General features: G+C 37.2%; 1 protein-coding gene across 2 annotated transcripts in view; it reads right to left on the bottom strand.

Moving 5' to 3' along the window:
• The window catches only part of ABCC4 (ATP binding cassette subfamily C member 4 (PEL blood group)), a 145,671-nt gene that overhangs the window by 107,723 nt on the left and 21,275 nt on the right, over positions 1–16,673 (bottom strand). For both annotated transcript variants that reach the window (XM_085057595.1, XM_085057602.1), the window contains exons 6-13: positions 16,446–16,609; positions 12,218–12,343; positions 9,107–9,356; positions 7,393–7,497; positions 3,009–3,098; positions 2,460–2,651; positions 839–933; positions 646–732 (exon numbers count right to left, since the gene is read on the bottom strand). In XM_085057595.1, the coding sequence (XP_084913721.1) occupies positions 646–732; positions 839–933; positions 2,460–2,651; positions 3,009–3,098; positions 7,393–7,497; positions 9,107–9,356; positions 12,218–12,343; positions 16,446–16,609 (1,109 nt within the window). The remainder of the gene's footprint in view (positions 1–645; positions 733–838; positions 934–2,459; positions 2,652–3,008; positions 3,099–7,392; positions 7,498–9,106; positions 9,357–12,217; positions 12,344–16,445; positions 16,610–16,673) is intronic.

The raw sequence follows: 16,673 nt of genomic DNA, 5'->3' as shown, positions 1-16,673 counted from the left end.
TAGATTTGACAGTTTCAGAGAGATGGAGAAGAAGAAAGTCATTGAAAAGGGAACCTGACTTTTAATGAACAGTCTTCTCTTTCCCTCTATTTCTGCTCTTCACAGTCTATTCTGCAGGCCACATGCCCTGTTTAACCTACCCAAGAGCAATTTCAACCATTCAAGAACCAAAATGAAAAATTATTAAAGAATCTAAGACAGTTCTGTCCTTTCCTTTAGCCACTTGAATTAAATGCTTATTACTGGCAAGTAGAGCTGTAGCAAACTAAGAAGCGATTTAAAATCCCACCCTGTTTTATTCTTCACTCAGTACTAACATTCATAAATCCCACTATTCATAAACCCCAATACTCATGTACAAAATTCAACATTTTCCTCAAGAAAATGGCATTCCCTTAAGAATTATTCTATTTATAATATCTTCAAAACAGATTTTTACAGGGCTTTTAAAAATAAAGAACAAAATCAATTAAATACAGAGGGGGAGAAAAACCCTGTATCCTTCAACTACATAAAATAGGGGAAAAAACAAATCAGAAAGTGAATGTAGTTTTGTGAAGAAATCCATCTCCCCAGAAATGCTTTCTCAAGTTTTTCTATAAGGAATTACAATATAACAATTGCATCTTAAATAAAGTAACATACTTTTCAAACAAATGTCTTCCAACTTCAGCATCTACTGCACTCAGTGGATCATCCAAAAGATAGATGTCTGCATCTTGATATACAGCTCTGAAAGGTTTAAAGAAATGTCAGTATCACAAAGTCTTACATTAGTTTACTTTAGTCACTGAAGTCTGACGATTCATAAATTTTAGGAACAGCAAAAATCACTAACCTGGCCAGGTTGACACGGGCCTTCTGACCCCCACTCAGAGTAGCTCCACGATCTCCTATTACTGTTAGGTCACCATTTGCTAATAATTCCAAGTCCTGTGAAGGTGAAAGAACAGATAGAAATATTTTTTGAAATCATTTTCACTTCAAAGATTGACAAAGCTGTTTCAACATAATTTCTTATTTGAAAAGTATTAACATCTCACATTAAAAGGTTTCATACTAAATGTAGTATCTGCAGTTATTTCATGACTATATACCTTCAGCAAAAGGTAACTGAGAAAGAAGAAAAAACTAGATGAGATCCTGAAGTTCACTTTTTCTACAGCTCTGCCAGAGGAAAATGCATTACTATCCTTAAGTCCTACAAGGAATATTTACTGGTGATTCAGAAAATCAAATAAAATACTAAAAAGTCTACCAGTAAAGTTACTATTTTTATTAAAACAAAATTAGGAGTTACATAAAATAAAAACTTAACTAACTATTATCGGTAAATTATCTTGCCGATGTCCTGAAAAACTACATTATTTTTATTCTTACTGCAATGTATTCAAGAGAAATAACTACAACATTCATCACACAGATGTGGTTAATTTCAGAGCTCAGGACTGTTTGATAAAACAACAAAGCCATACAGTGTTCCATGTTGTATTATTGTATTTCCTATTCAAGAAATACATAAGTTTTACATTAAGCTACAAAACATTCTTAAAGCTTATTCACAGCTTTTGTAAGATACATAAATTTGCAAGAAAACCATGAAAGCAAATCTACCATCAAACATGAAGTGGGGATTTTTTTTAAATGCTGTTTGCTGTCTTTTAAAGTCATTAAAACTTTAAGTTTAGACAACAGCATGACTGAATATCAGCAGGAGATATTAAAACTCTATCTGCCAAGTGTAGAAATCTTGCAAAAAATGTTATTACAGTAACCATCTGCTTTTCACCTGTGTCGCTGCTGACAGAAATATCATAACATGCTGCACAGAACCTTTTTAACTGCCAAGCAAAATGTCTGTTTCTTGACAAATCTGGCTTAATCCTCTTCTATATCTCATGTCACAAACTCCTTTGCACACAAACCTTTCAAATATATTTTTTCATAAAACTACTTGGGTTCAGCAAGTTCTCCAGTACATAGCATTAAGGTTTTTTTGATAGCTGTTGGCAATGCATAATACATGACAAACATGACACTTATTTCAAAGAAAAGCATATAGGGTATTTACAAAATGAAAGTCACAAATAGCTATAGCTTGATCCTTTGTCTTCTGCCTCTTAATGCATTTGCATACATCCCTACCATAATTCGCATGAAAAGGGCTAAAATGTAATTATGAAATGAAATAATAGGGAATAGCTTTTCCCAAATTCCTCAGTGCTTCACGTGAGCTACACTTCCCTCTAGTGGAAGTTTTAGGAATTAAAAGAGGATGCTTATACAGGAATGGCAAAAATAATGACATGTATTTCTGATAAGCAACAGGAGTTATTTCACATGCTACTAATAACAACCAATTCCATATATTGCACATTGCAGAATGTACCACAGGTCTGAAGAACACTAAGATAAAAGTAACGATCATAGAAAGAAAATACACAAAGAGAAAGCCTTACCTTTTTAAGAGCACAGACTTTTAAAACTTTTTCGTATTTTTCTTTCTCATATTCCTTGTCAAACAGTATATTACTTCTTACAGTGCCAGGAAACACCCAAGGCTGCTGAGAAACATAGGCAATTCTTCCAGTAACATTTATCAATCCTTTGTCTGTAGGCAGTTCACCAAGCAGGGCACTTAAGAGCGAAGACTGGAAAAGATTTTTTAAAAAATGATTTAAAATTTTGGTTGTAATAAAGACATCACAGAGATTCAGCAGTGTTTACTGGCACAATGGCTTATTTCACCCTGTCACTCAAACTACTGCTAATAGTAGAAAAGCACTAGTACCCTTTGTATGTTGCTTCTAGACTGCATGTAAAGTACTGTTTAACTACACACTATCTCCTCCCCACACCCAGAATGCCATCAGCCTGTCTTGAATGCCATTATCTTGGTGTGAAATGTGTGGTCATACATAAAGGAACTGTACATTTTCAGGTTCCTAGTTTTCACATTTAATAGACTCATAAAAGCGTCATGAAATGGTGTAAACATTAAGACTTACTTTTCCAGCTCCTACAGGCCCAATCACAGCCAATAATTCCCCTCGTCTGACAGTAAACGAAATTTGTTGAAGTGCTGGGGTTTCTAAACTCTGTGGATTTGAGAAAAAGTCAGGATTCCTCAGTAATGAAATATAAATCATCAAAATAAATACTTAGAAACAGAAAACAAGGTGCATAGCTCACTATTGACTAGCAGTCCATATGCCCCCCCCCCCATATTTTCAGGCATACAGTTTTTTCCCCTCCATTAATTCACAAACACTTTTAAAACACTCTCATCCTTCACCACAAACATGCAACACAGATAAAACAGCTTTCAAGGAATAAGGAGCCCAAAGGCAACAGAAGCTGTGCTTCCTCAGAGCCCACACATCCTTGATGCTGCTCACACAAGGCTGGGGTGGCAGCCTCAGGAACACAACATTCACAGCCCCAGCATGACACACTCAGCAACTCCAAGCAGACAGACGCATGCTGGAAAAAGGGAGGTCTGAGGCTCTCTCAGAGCCTCTGGAAAGCCAGGTCTGTGTTTGCTCTGGTCAAGGCTCTACCCAAATCAAAACCAGAAAAATGCATTTGATTTTACGCAGCTTCATCTGGTGTACTGGGTATTCTCGGAGACTTTTCATGGACGACGTTGTGGGCTATTTGTGTGAAAATATACTACCCTAAAATTGTCTGTTTAATATTCCTTTCTAGTATGCCTGTCCCTTATGTTATATAGGGACTTATATAAATAAGTCTATGAGCTTATTTCCCAATACATTTTGCACTTCTTCTATCAAGGTTGCAAAAATGCCTACTTGTGGAAAGAAAGGATGCTCCTGGTCTTTAACAGCTATGCTAAACAGTGATTTCTAAGGACCTGGTGCACTTCCCTCTCATTAAAGCAAAACACCTTTGTAACAGAATCTGCCTTTACAGGCATCTTAGCCCACACTAAGCTTGACTGACACTAAAATGCACACAGTAAAATATATGTATTTAAAAAACCCAAAATAACTATTTCTGTAAAAGGACCCCAGCCTTAAGCTCCAAAAATCCCCAGCCTTAAGCTCCAAAAAACCCCAGCCTTAAGCTCCAAAAACAGAAGAGCAAGGTTAACAATACCTTAAAATGTCCAGCCCCGTTTTGAAGTCAAGCGGCCGAAGAGGCCACCACCTAATCCCACACAAAAGACGCCACAAGACCAAGTTCTGGGACTGCAAAAGGAGGAAGCCTGCAACTCATTTCAAACCATTTGGGAAGAAAGAGAAGTCCAGCATCCATCCACATCTATGATGGCTGGGACAGCACACACGTGCTCACTCGTGCCAGGAGAAACCCCAGGCAGGCAGGCAGCCCTGCTCCCAGAAGCACCGCAGGGTTCACAGGAGATCCTCACGCTGTGAGAACCTCAACTCGCTCCCTGTGCAGCTCTGCAAAATCACTTTTGCTGCTATTGTAAATTTCCACAAGGTGGCACCGACGAGACCTTTTTCCTTTTCTCTGCACAGCCCCACCGCCTGCCCCAAGAAGCATTTGGCCACGGAGTCGATTCCTCTGCCCAGAATACACAGCTCAGGTGCTCACCTAGTGCTAAGGTCAGGCTACCAATTTATGGTAGTCAAACATCCTTTATTTTTTTTTTTATTACAGAGTTTGTAGGAAGAGAAAATATCTCTTATTAAAGCAAAGACTATATGGAAAAAATAAGTAAGTTTTCAGACACACAGGCCCTTCTTCAGACCTCTTGAGGCTGTCCTTCTGCATTCACAGAAGTCGAAAGACATTTCCTCCCACGTTAAAAGTTTTTTAAAAATATATATCATGAGAGCAAAAAAAAATTACAGAAAAATTTTTAAAAGTTTTTAAACTATTGCTGCCATACTATACATTAAAGCAGTACTGGAAGATATCGTAGAGCCTACTCAAAAGCAGTAATTCAAGCAAACAGCACAGCCACACACACCTAAGGGGCATAATATTTTTCCAAAATAGCATTCCTTTTAATTAAAGACAATTTGTCCTGAATTCATCACACCTATTTTTAGCCACTAAACTGAGGCACTTAGTTTACAGCACAGAGTAATGCAGCTAAGTTCACCTGACAGCTCATTACCACAAATGTCCCAGTTTCCCTGTGCCCTGTCAACCTGCTGTGTCTCTAACTTTCCTCCTTCTGCCTAACCTTGCAGATGGGCTGTTCACAGGACCTCAGCTATCAGAAAACTAATCCCATTAAAAGTGATTCATTTTCTATTGCTTTATGCCTCTGAACTGCTTCACCACAAGGTCATACACACCAGCACTAAAAACCAGCATAAGGGAGGCAACAGACAGAGCATGCAAGGACAGGAGGACACAAGAATGATCCTTTCAGGGGCAGCAACTCCTTACGTGAGCTTGGGCAGACCTTACATGGCCTACAGATAAGAGAATGAAATAATTCTGCTCACCTAAGGGATACAGAGATCCTATATTGCATAGAAGTACTATACTACTTAGGCTTCTCAGGTAAGCATAATGAGGGATAAATTTGGCCTCTGTTCGAATGAGGAACTTTAAAATCTGAAGTTGCTCAGTTGAGCAGACAGATTGTTCTGTAAACTCAAGGCACTTTAGTAAAAAGCCGTACTGAAAAATCCCTAGTTCCATGCGGGTATCAGACTAGCCTGTGGTACTCAAGATAATACTTGCCTTAGTAAAACAGGAGTGTGACCAGAAATTAATTGGTTTTGTTTATCTTTTGAGAAATTGTAATACACCATGTTAGGCTGTTTTCCTAAATGTGTAACTAATAATTCCTTTTTTACTTCAAGTGATTTTGGATTCATGGGTTGCTTGTAGGGTGGATTTTTTAGTATCTCTTTTGGCACACAATCTCTAAAAATAAATAAAATTACCATCTAGCTGTACAATGTCTTCACAGACATCCAAAGTGTCTTGAGAAACTTAGCACAGCAAGCAAAGCCTGTTACTTGATAAAGGATAGCGTATTTTTATTATTCCTTTCATAACTTGTCTCTATCATAACTTACCACTTTTTTCAGTGAGCAATTCTATAAAATTATTTTGAATCACTCTAAGACTATATAAGAGAAACCTTCTGAGCAGATCTTAACAGTTCTGAGAGAACTGTTCTTCTGCCATGCACACTCCAATTAAATATCAAAATGAAAGTTACATTAACAGTTTTGTGGATGGCTTGTTGGTTTTGGTTGTTTTCTTTTTTAATTGAAAGAAAACCAGTAATTCCAGTCATGCTACCCTGCTTTATGCAATACAAACAACTCATGGGGAAAAAAAAAAAAAGTGTTTTATGGGCACATTATGCAACCATTTCCTATAAATTGTTAACGGTGGTACCGAAGTCAGTTTGAGAAGAAAACAAAGATTAGGCAATACATTGCATTTTGCATTAGAATGTATTAACAATCAGGCCTTTCAAATCAATTAATTTTTAAAAACTTGGTCAATGTCTCAGAAATATTGATGTTGCAAAGAACTCTTAAAAAGTAAAGCAGAATAAAATAGCAATTTTCTTTTACAGCTGAGTAGCAGTAGGTAGATCCTCACATATGGTTTCACACCTCATCTTCCTTGGGACACAGCACAGGTAGGGGAACAAGGTTTAGAAAGGGATATAAGTGATGTCTTTTTTGAATTACTTTTATATGCAGAAGTCATTTTTAGAGCTTCCAGCACTTGTAACCCAGACTAAAGTCTCCTCTCTTTTGTGAGGATACTGGCAGGTTGTAACAGCGCCAACAATTCATCACAAATTGCTGCTCACCTTAGCAATTGCAGTTTTAAAACAAACACAGTCACCCTTTGCCTTTCTTTACATAAAAGAGATATATAATAAATTTATCACCTGTTTATTGTCTGTTTTTCTAGCCATTTTGGTGAGTTTGGTGCATTTTAAGCAGAGAAAAATCTGAAGTCTCAAAATACACAGCAACAAATGTGTGCTGACTCATCTCTAAAGCTTCCAAATCTGTTTTGAGAAGTATAATATTGTACTGGTTCTAGACCAATGGACTAATCAAGCATTCAGGTGACACAAAGAAACCCCACACAATAAGGCCCACCTTGCCGTGCTATCCTTAATTCCAATTTAAGTACCTCAGCCACAATACAGTGCTGCTTAGTAACAAGACATATTTTTTCCCCATAGAGACGCAAAGTTTTTCATTTACTGTAATATTAAGGAATAGCTACTTTTAAGATGCACTTGAGAGTGTTTTCAGTACTATTCTATAGAGTTAGCTTAACATACTGAAAGGATTCTTATACACAAAGGACAGAATACAAAATACCAGCGCACTATACATACACACACTTCACTTTAGACTTCAAATGCCAGCAGCACCAATATACTTAATATTTAAGTTAATTTACCTTATCCCAATAGCAAGTCAAATCTTGAACATGAAGAATGATATTTTCATTATTACCATGCAGTTGTGGCTTGAAGTTCGAGACCTCATCAAGCATCAGAAAGTTCTGCAATAAAAGCAGAAGATATTCTCTAATGTGAGACTGAGAATGGGCAAGGAGCTCAAGCATATTTTTTGAAAGCAGCATACAGAACATTAATTACGGGGATAGAAAAAAAAACCCACAAACATATCAAAGAATTACATTTCCAAAGCAATGCACAGCTACAACAGTGTACCTCTAACTAGCTAGCTCTCCCTCCCAAAAAAACTCCAGAAGTGCAGATTTATTAAGAAAGGACTCTAACAAACACCTGCTCAATAAAGAATTCCAGAAGGAAATGGACCTCAAGAACCTGTCCTGTCTTTTCCTTGAATGACTAACAAGCTTTAATACTGTTTAACTCCCTCTTTCCATGTGGAAGAGGTTAAACCCTCACTGCAACACCTTATCATTCCACTGCTTTGATGGCAAAGGCTTATGTTATTTCATTGGAAGAATGATGAGGACACAGTAAGCAGCCGTCTGCTGTCTCTATTTATGATTCTTTAACAGACCAACAGAAGACAGAACACTATCTGAATGTTTCCTCATTTCAAAGTCCAGGACATTAACAAAAGAAACCGGCTTACATGTGCATAACTGGGTAATTGCACTTTTACTACTGAACTTCTATTCTACATTACATCCCAGTCAGCAAACCTTCCCTTTAATTTGCATAAGCATGCACTTGTACCATAGCCACACTTCTACCACACCTTGCCTGATGCTAGACATTTACAAAGGAAAGGGGCTATTTCCACAGAAAACTTTCAAGGATGACAGCTACCACAATTTTAAGACAAAACCCAAAACATTCTATCATGCTTTGACTCACAGAGCACAATGACCTTAAACAGGCAGCAGTGGCAAGTATTTTGAGAAGAGAAGGAAGGTCTTGATCTCAGAAGCCAAGACTAGTTAACAAGTACTTAGCTAACAGCTTGCAGATGTGAGATAGCTGCTGAAGATTCACCGAAAGCAGTAACTTAGAGGAAGCAGGAGGAGGATGTCAGGAGCCATGGGAGGGCAGGGAGAGTACTGCTAGGTATTTAAAGGCATGGAGCTACTTCTCAGACTCCAGCTGGTGGGCATTGTTACGGAGTGCAGTGAGAAGTCAAGCACTTTAGCACACCAGTCCATGTGTACAACGCCCTTGTTCTGTTAGCACCAGACATCAGCACTACCAATGCTCATTCTTATTGAATTTGAGTCTTCAGTACTGAAAGCAGACACAAGACAGAAGCCAGGGCTCACACCTGTCCTCCATAGCTGACAGGGCAGTGCAGTGTACATGAAATATGAATCCTACAGCTCCCATTTGCCTGCTTTGCTCTTCAAATCCCAGCCCTAGCATGCCTGCATATCTACACATGCTCCTCTTACTTCACAAACATCTACCAACACCTCTTTGCCATGTACACATTTCTACTACATCTCAGCCTACCCTACAGTGCATGTCATGTTCTTTTGTACCTCTTGCCACAGCAACACATTCCATTTCCAAATCAGGTTATTTCATTACAAATCCCAAACTGCAAAACCAAAATAAGGCTGCATTTGCCAGCGACAAATGGCAGAAACAACGGTAGAGCAGGAGAAGAAATCCACACACCCTTCCAGTCAATAACACTACCTTGATTCGTCGGATGCTGATGACTGACTCGGACACTCTCTCAACAGCAGCAGGGAAGAACAGGGTCACTGTGAGCCTCACTGCTCCGTACAGGGACACTGCCACAAACACTCTGCTCGCGGAGATAACGTTGCCAAGTAGTACATATGTCATGAAAGTCAAGAACACTGTGATTTTGCTTGCCACAAAGAATGAGGCTAAGTTCAGTCCTCGAAGGTAAGAGCTTTTCATAACCATGGCAATCTCCTTCCTAAAAATGCAAAACATGAACAAACCACATCACTCTCTCTCGTTACTACTACCCTCAGCAATATGATGAGGGAAACCACTTCTCAGGATTTACTTTCATATCCTTTCTTCTCCCCTTGCACCACCCTAAATCACATGTAAAGAACCATGAAGAAAACATGTTATATGGTAAATAACAAAAACAAACAAAAAAAAATCTAAGAAGCTTAAAATTATTATATTGAATAATGATTTTATAATTTATTATATTTAATATCCCAATAGCTGTAGAAAATAGTTATCAGAGATAAAAAACTAAGGTACTGGGTTTTTTTCTTCTTTAGTCAAATTAGTATTTTAATTCAGATTCTAATCTGCTTCAAATATTTTTGGGTTGCATGCAATAGCAAAGAGGAAACAAAACCTTTTATATAAAGGCCAAGCACCCACAAACTCCTTATCCTTCCAGTATCAAAATCCAGTAGAGTTCAGTCACAAAACTCATTACAAGACCAACGCATATTCTGCAATTGAAAAAAAAGGATAATTTCCAAAAGATCAAGGGTTTGCCCGTGGCCCAAGATCTGCCATTATTCAGCTGCTGCTTCTCAAGCTGTATCACAGGATTTAAAGTATTTCCTTTCATCTCATTCTAAATCCTTCCCAATTTGGACCCTGCTCCTGGCTTCTTTTGCTCCAGGAATTCTGGTTCATAAATTAGGAAAACACTGATCTGTGAGGCCAATTGTTCTGCCAGTCACTGCCCAAGCAAAATAGTGATTGAAGAACTGCACAGACACATAAGTCTCCCTCCAGCAACTGAAAAGCTGCTGATGCGTTTGTTCTCAATTTCCACTTCAGTTAAATTGAAGTTTCCACTTCTAAATGACTCATCAAGTCCAATCCTCCAAAGTATACTGCACTATCATCTACTACAACGTGGATGCTATCAGGCTTACCTCCTTATTAAAATAATCATTTTTATCAAGAGAGCTACAACTTGCTTCTTCCGCATATATTCTACTTTTGTCTACTTGAAATACTATCAAATACAAAATCCTGAAGCAATTCCTAGTTTCTCTTTCCAAATATTCTGGCAATTCTTAGGGGGAATCTTGATAATTTTGATCACCTTCCCCTTGGAATTATACATTAAGATTAGAAACTTATGTTGTGATCATACAATTTGAAGTAAATTAAGTAAGCACTTAATGAAGAAAAGGATGCAGGATGCACTACTGGAAAACTAGCTAAGCAACTTTCCCACTATATTTGCCAAATTGGCTGAACTGACAGACTTTTAATGAGTTTCAAAGACTTATTTTTTCAGCTTAAGGGTTCACAATCTCTGATCTCCTCCTGAGTAGAGAGAAGGAACATTTGTATGTAAACTATTTGAATTGGGTCTAATTCAATTACTTCTACAACCCTGGATGAAACTCTTTTCCCACCCTTTAATAATCCTTAATAATCCTCTCATTATCTGTGGATAATCGGCCAAGTTTTTTGTGCTACTCTCCATAAATACCGGATAAATTACAGCCTACCTGCAGGCTGCATATAATATATTACACTGTCTTGTAGCACAAACTTATATAAAAGGAAACTATTATGGATAGGCACAAGAAAAAAGAGCAATACAGGAGTTCAAACGGTATCTTAGCCACTGTAAAGCACCAATGTGGAAATACTGGACAATAAATCACCTGCCTAAGGTTAAGACTTTTAACTACAGTTTTCCACAACACAGTTAAAGAAAGGAAAGAGGGCTCAAGATGTGTTCTGGAAGATCTTATTTCTCTCCATCATCAAAAAAGAAGCCTCTAATCCTGATGAGGTGTTGAACTTGGAAATCTAAAATTTAGTGATGTGAATATGCCCAATGAGGAAGTTTTCAATAAAGAAATATCGTCTCTGGCTCCATGCAAGACAGTAAAGCTTTCCATCAGTCATGAACATTCAATCAGCACAGGATCCTATAACCCAATAGAGGAAATGATTATGTGCATGGGAAAAAACATCTCAGGGAATATTTGCAAGTTTGCAATCCTGCACGTGGATGTAAAGGAAAAGAATTCCTTTAGAGAAAAGGATTTCCAAAATAAAACATTTAAAACAAAAAAGTCAGATAATTTGCAGCAGGGTAACAACCCTCTATTCATATGCTGGAGAGGGACATGACATGAAAATTAGATTATGAGAAATACACACCCAAACTCCTACAGTTATCTTTTAGCACTGAATGCTGTTACAGTGTCAAGTAAAAGGGCAAACACTGACTAAGAATCAAGTTTATTGATATGTTTTAATCTGATGTCAATGGACCTCTGCAATGAAATGTCTTAGGATACCAAACTCAGCCAGCCTTGCCAGTTGAATAACAAGGGAATTTCTGATCAGCTGTCTTTCTCCCTTCTACCTTTCCCAAGTGGCTTGAGTAATACTTAAAAGGCATAAAAGGAAGCAGAGAACTACATTAGGATGCTGTCATTAGGATCATGTCAGATCCTGTATATTTTTGAGAAAGGAAGTATCTCCTTATAGGTTCCTTGCTGTCAGTTTACAGAACTGTGAGGATGAAATTGCTGCCTTACAACTGCTAAGGCTAATTAGTTGCTGGTTTTAAACAAAGGAAGCCTGAAAAAGCCATAATTATCAAAGTTTGGAGGGTCTTTTAATTTTTTGTTCCCTTAGAATGTATTTTCATTCCTCCACTCTTGCTATATAAAATTTGAAAAAAAAAAATTTAAAAAAAATTTTAAAAAAGGAGCCCAGAAAGTGCAAGTAAACTGCATTCTAAAGCACAAAATAAAGCACTTAGTCACATGTAAAAAATGGAAATTGACATTGGTCATACACCAAGCTTTATGTTTCCAGGATTACCTTCTTAAGCCATTCACAAGTTCGGCAAATGATTTTTCCCAAGCATACATCTTTATTATCTTCATACCGCTGATCACTTCATTCATGGTCCTAATCCTGACATCTGTTAAGGCAGCTGTCTTGCTTCTGAAAAAAGGACAAAGGAAAAATTCTCAGATTCCCTAAAGAAGACAGTTTATGATCCCATAACATACTCATATTTATGCAGTTTTTGCCTTTACTTGTAAAGAGGATTCCCATAATTGTAATTGCTTTAAAGGGTTTTCCTGAAGACCAGTACCTTAAAGCTGACACACAGCAGACAGACTTATTAGTATGTTTGTATTCCTGGTTCTCAGAGAACTGTGAGTTCATGCAACATTCAGAATTATATGTCAGTTTGCACAAACGCATGATATTCCTTAAACAACATATTTGTGTACCCAAAAGGCCACAAATGAAAACATTCACAACTACCACATTCAGAACTAAACAAAAATCAGAAAATTACTTTAAAAGGAAGATTTCAAAATGCCAAAACAACCACCCTTGTCATAAGGCTCTTTTGATGTTGCTAAAGAAAATGGCCTCATTTGTGACTTTTAGGATTAACTGTAGTTGAAGCAGAGATTACTTAGTACATGAGCTATAATTAATTATATAACCTAGATATGGTTTATTGAAAAATAAATATTATTTAAGCATTAATTGTAATTAACACTAACTTAAATATGTCTATTTTAATTCCACATTATGTTTGCACTGATGAAAAAAATTTTAAAAATATATAATTAAATAATAATGTCACAATTTTAATTAGAAAGAAAGCATTGGAAGTTAGAAGCCACATAATGAATGCATAAATCATGCTAATAGATCCTATTACAATTCTGAATTCATTCATGTAGACAAATATTTTGCACACAGAGAGCTATGGTAGACCTTATTTTGATAAACCATACCTTTACCTGCTAAATTACTTATTCTTTCGTATATCAATTAAAGTTAAGATTCAGAGATCATTAAAAAAAAAATCCAGTCTTTTCAGAAGGGGTGACTGGGCTTTCTCAGCTTAACCTGTTCCCTGTAACATTTCTCTGATACACTGGACGAAATCGCCATATTTAAAGAACGTAAGTAGAAAGAATTCCAAGCACCTACTCATCATTTTAAAAAAAACCTCTCAGCACCAGCGTTCCATAAATGTTAGGACGGCTGAAGCAGAGTATTAAAAAACATTTATACAAGGGAACTGACCAAAGGCATTTAGAAACTTGGGCCAATGCAATCAAGGATTCTTATGAACACTGAGGAAAATCACTTAGCCTAAACCAACGATACTGACACGGAATGAGATTATCTTCGTTACTTCATCTTTTTTCAAAAAGAAACAGTAACAGAAAAACAATTCCTCAGAAAATACAAGAGCTCATCATTTCTTCCCCATACACACACCACCACTGTAAAAGGCAAAACTTAGCTTGTTTTTCATGTCTCTGCAGCAGCAAACAATTCTCATCTACAATCTTAAAAGTCACTAAATTTCCAGGCCTGGTCTCCACATAATAAAAGGTTAAAGATGATAGAAAATCATAAAATTAAAAGAGGTTTCTTTTTTTTAAAGGGTGTGATCAAAAAAGGCTACAGTTCTCATACACCAATTTTTCAGTTTTCCTGATGAAATGTCATCATAGTAACCATCCTCTTTCAAATTGCTTTAAAATACTCTAAGAGGTTGGACTGGTCTTTTTCCTTCTTTTCTTTTTCAAGTTACACTCCCCTACTTTGCAATAAGCATATTTTGTATGTACATACCAGAAGCCACAGGCTCAGTGATACTGCATTAAGGCTTCAAGTACACAGACATCCAGTGCATTGATGGTAACTTACAGCAGGTGAAAGTGTCCCCAGTTTTAAAAATATTAAGTTCAGGGCACAAACAGAGCAGTCTGACACATGCTCACATAGTATCTTAGGAGTGCAGCAAGAAAGTACCTGAAAATTCAACTGTCTGAGAAGACCCCTCTATGATAACAAAAACCATTCTAAATTTAGCAAGCTGCAAAATTCCTTTTTGCTTTCACAAGGCATATTTGGTGGGTTTTAAGTATGTCTGACAGCAGTTAGACACAGTTTTTATCTTCAAATAAAAAGGACTTTAAATGACAATACTAAAGTTGCATAACTAAGCAGTGAAAGGGTTCAGCTCTTGTGAATAAAATATATATAAAATGGTCTTCAGTCCAATAATTGAACTGTTTCTCAAGTAATATATTAGGTCATGTGCATTTTGCAAAACTTCTCGTACTTGTGCAAGTAAAAGCAATCCTGCAGAATACAGTGGATACCTTTCCACAGGATACCAAATCTGTATCTGCAAAGTTGCAGAGCACTGAAGCCAGTGCCTGCACCAAGAACTGGGATGCATACGTGTTTACAAGGCTGAGTCACAAGTGCAATGCTGAATAATAGCGCAAATTAGCTGCCACACCGAGCATGCTTGGATTTTAGCAAAAGCTTTAATCCTTAAATCATTTCTTCGTAGGCTTATTTCCTTAAATCCATGCAGATTCCCAGCAATTGCCATGTGAAGACTCTCATCGTTAATCTATTAACGAGGTAAAATCTATCCCCAATTTTACCATTAACTCCTGTTCATTGCATATTTCTTTTCACAAATAAAAAGATCTGTGCATGTGGAGGCAAGCAGAAGTTTTTCTGGTTAACAAATTCTCTCCCTTGCACTGCATCCAAAGAAGTGGCTGTTAACAAATGGGTAAAAAACCCCAAATACCATTACATTGCCATTGATTAATTTTTAAAATGCACATCTTCAAGTAAGAGATTTTTGTCACCCTATTGTCTGACCATGGACAAGTTCCTTAATCTCCTTGTGCCTCAGTTTCCCATCTGTAAAATGGGGATATTAAAGTCTGCCACCATGGATAAGGCACTAGCCAAACACTAAGTATTTTTACCACTGACTTAAACCTCAAGAACTTGGAACTAATAACAAGTATCAGTGAAGTAGCTTGATACTTATGCATGCATATCGCACATGCAGTGAAAATATACATCAAGAATATATCGGAAGTGTTCTACAAACGGGTTTTTTATCATAAAAAAAAAAAGCCTTAGAATTTGACAGAGAGCTCTGAATGGATCATTATTTGAGAAATAGTCTGTGAACATTATTTGAGAAACAGCATAAGAACATAATAACTGAAGACTATCACACCAGTAACAAGTAATAGGAAGTCTACAAGTTGTTTTCCTTTTGTAATTCTCAGCTCTCTCTTCATACCTGGCCATGCAATTGCAATGCCAGGCTCAGTATGTCTGGAAAACTTGTATTGAAAAAAAACTTGAAAAAACCCAGTAACTCACTAAAATAAATTTTACTTATCCAAAGAGCTAAAAGGAACCCATTCAACAAAAGATGCAAAGAAAGATGCCTAACACTCCTAAGCACATGTGTACATAGCAAAGGAACACAAAAATATTTCCATTTAGATGCAATAGCCATTTATAAAGTCATAATGTTAAGTCAAGCATGATTAATTACACAAGAAACAGAAAACTTGGAAGCAAGAACTTGCTCCAACAGTCCCATCAGAGCAAGTCTCAGTGGGTTTTTTTAGGACAAAGTTACAGAAAAACAAATAAATTTGTCTGATAACGGAAAATTACTGCAAACTCTTATCTCCACAGGCTAGAACCTTGCAGTTGGAAACCTCACAGCTGGCATCAAAACCACCACGATAATTTTTTTTCCTTTCCCTCTCAGCTCCTTCCCCTTTTTTCTCTCTGCATCTTAGTCATGGAGGGGAGAGAATAAGATCTTTGAACAAGAAACTTCCAGAGATTTCTGCTGCAACTCCTGCATCACCCCAGTAAGTCAGAGCAGAGCTGACTGGATCACCTTTGGAGTACCCACTCCCTGAGAATCACTGCAGGAAGGCAAAGCTTAAGTTACACAATTCTATGCCACCATCTACAGCAAGGTACCTACAGAAATAGTCCTACTCTTTTAATGTACTGGACAGCTAATGAGCAACAGGTATTATCAGCATGTTTGGCAGACAGACCAAGTCCATAATCAGGAATTCCAACATCTCACATTAGCAACTATAAAAAACATTAGCAAAACTAAAAGACAATGCAAAAGCTGATACTCTGCTTCCATCCAATATGCACATTTTAAAATCCAGCACAGAAAACAGCTACAACCCAACACATGCAGCCTTACCTGAGGGAAGAAAAAAGCCTCCCAATGCAGGTCTGCACAGGAAGAAGAATAATCAGAACTGCCATTCCTGCAAGACATGATGGGCCTATTTCCATCCAGAGAAGTACTGTTACTGCTATAGCTTGAAGAGGTCCAGCCCACAAGAAGTGCAAGAAAATTGTTACCTAGATAAATAGTTAAGAATCAAAAATTAGCTTTTGTCTTAGCTAACTAATTAAACCCCTACTA

The sequence above is a fragment of the Lichenostomus cassidix genome, chromosome 1 (assembly GCF_008360975.1).
Source record: "Lichenostomus cassidix isolate B80296 chromosome 1, HeHo_3.0, whole genome shotgun sequence".
NCBI lineage: Eukaryota > Metazoa > Chordata > Aves > Passeriformes > Meliphagidae > Lichenostomus > Lichenostomus cassidix.
Note: the sequence above shows the minus strand (reverse complement) of the source record. Positions and strands in the feature narration are given on the sequence as shown.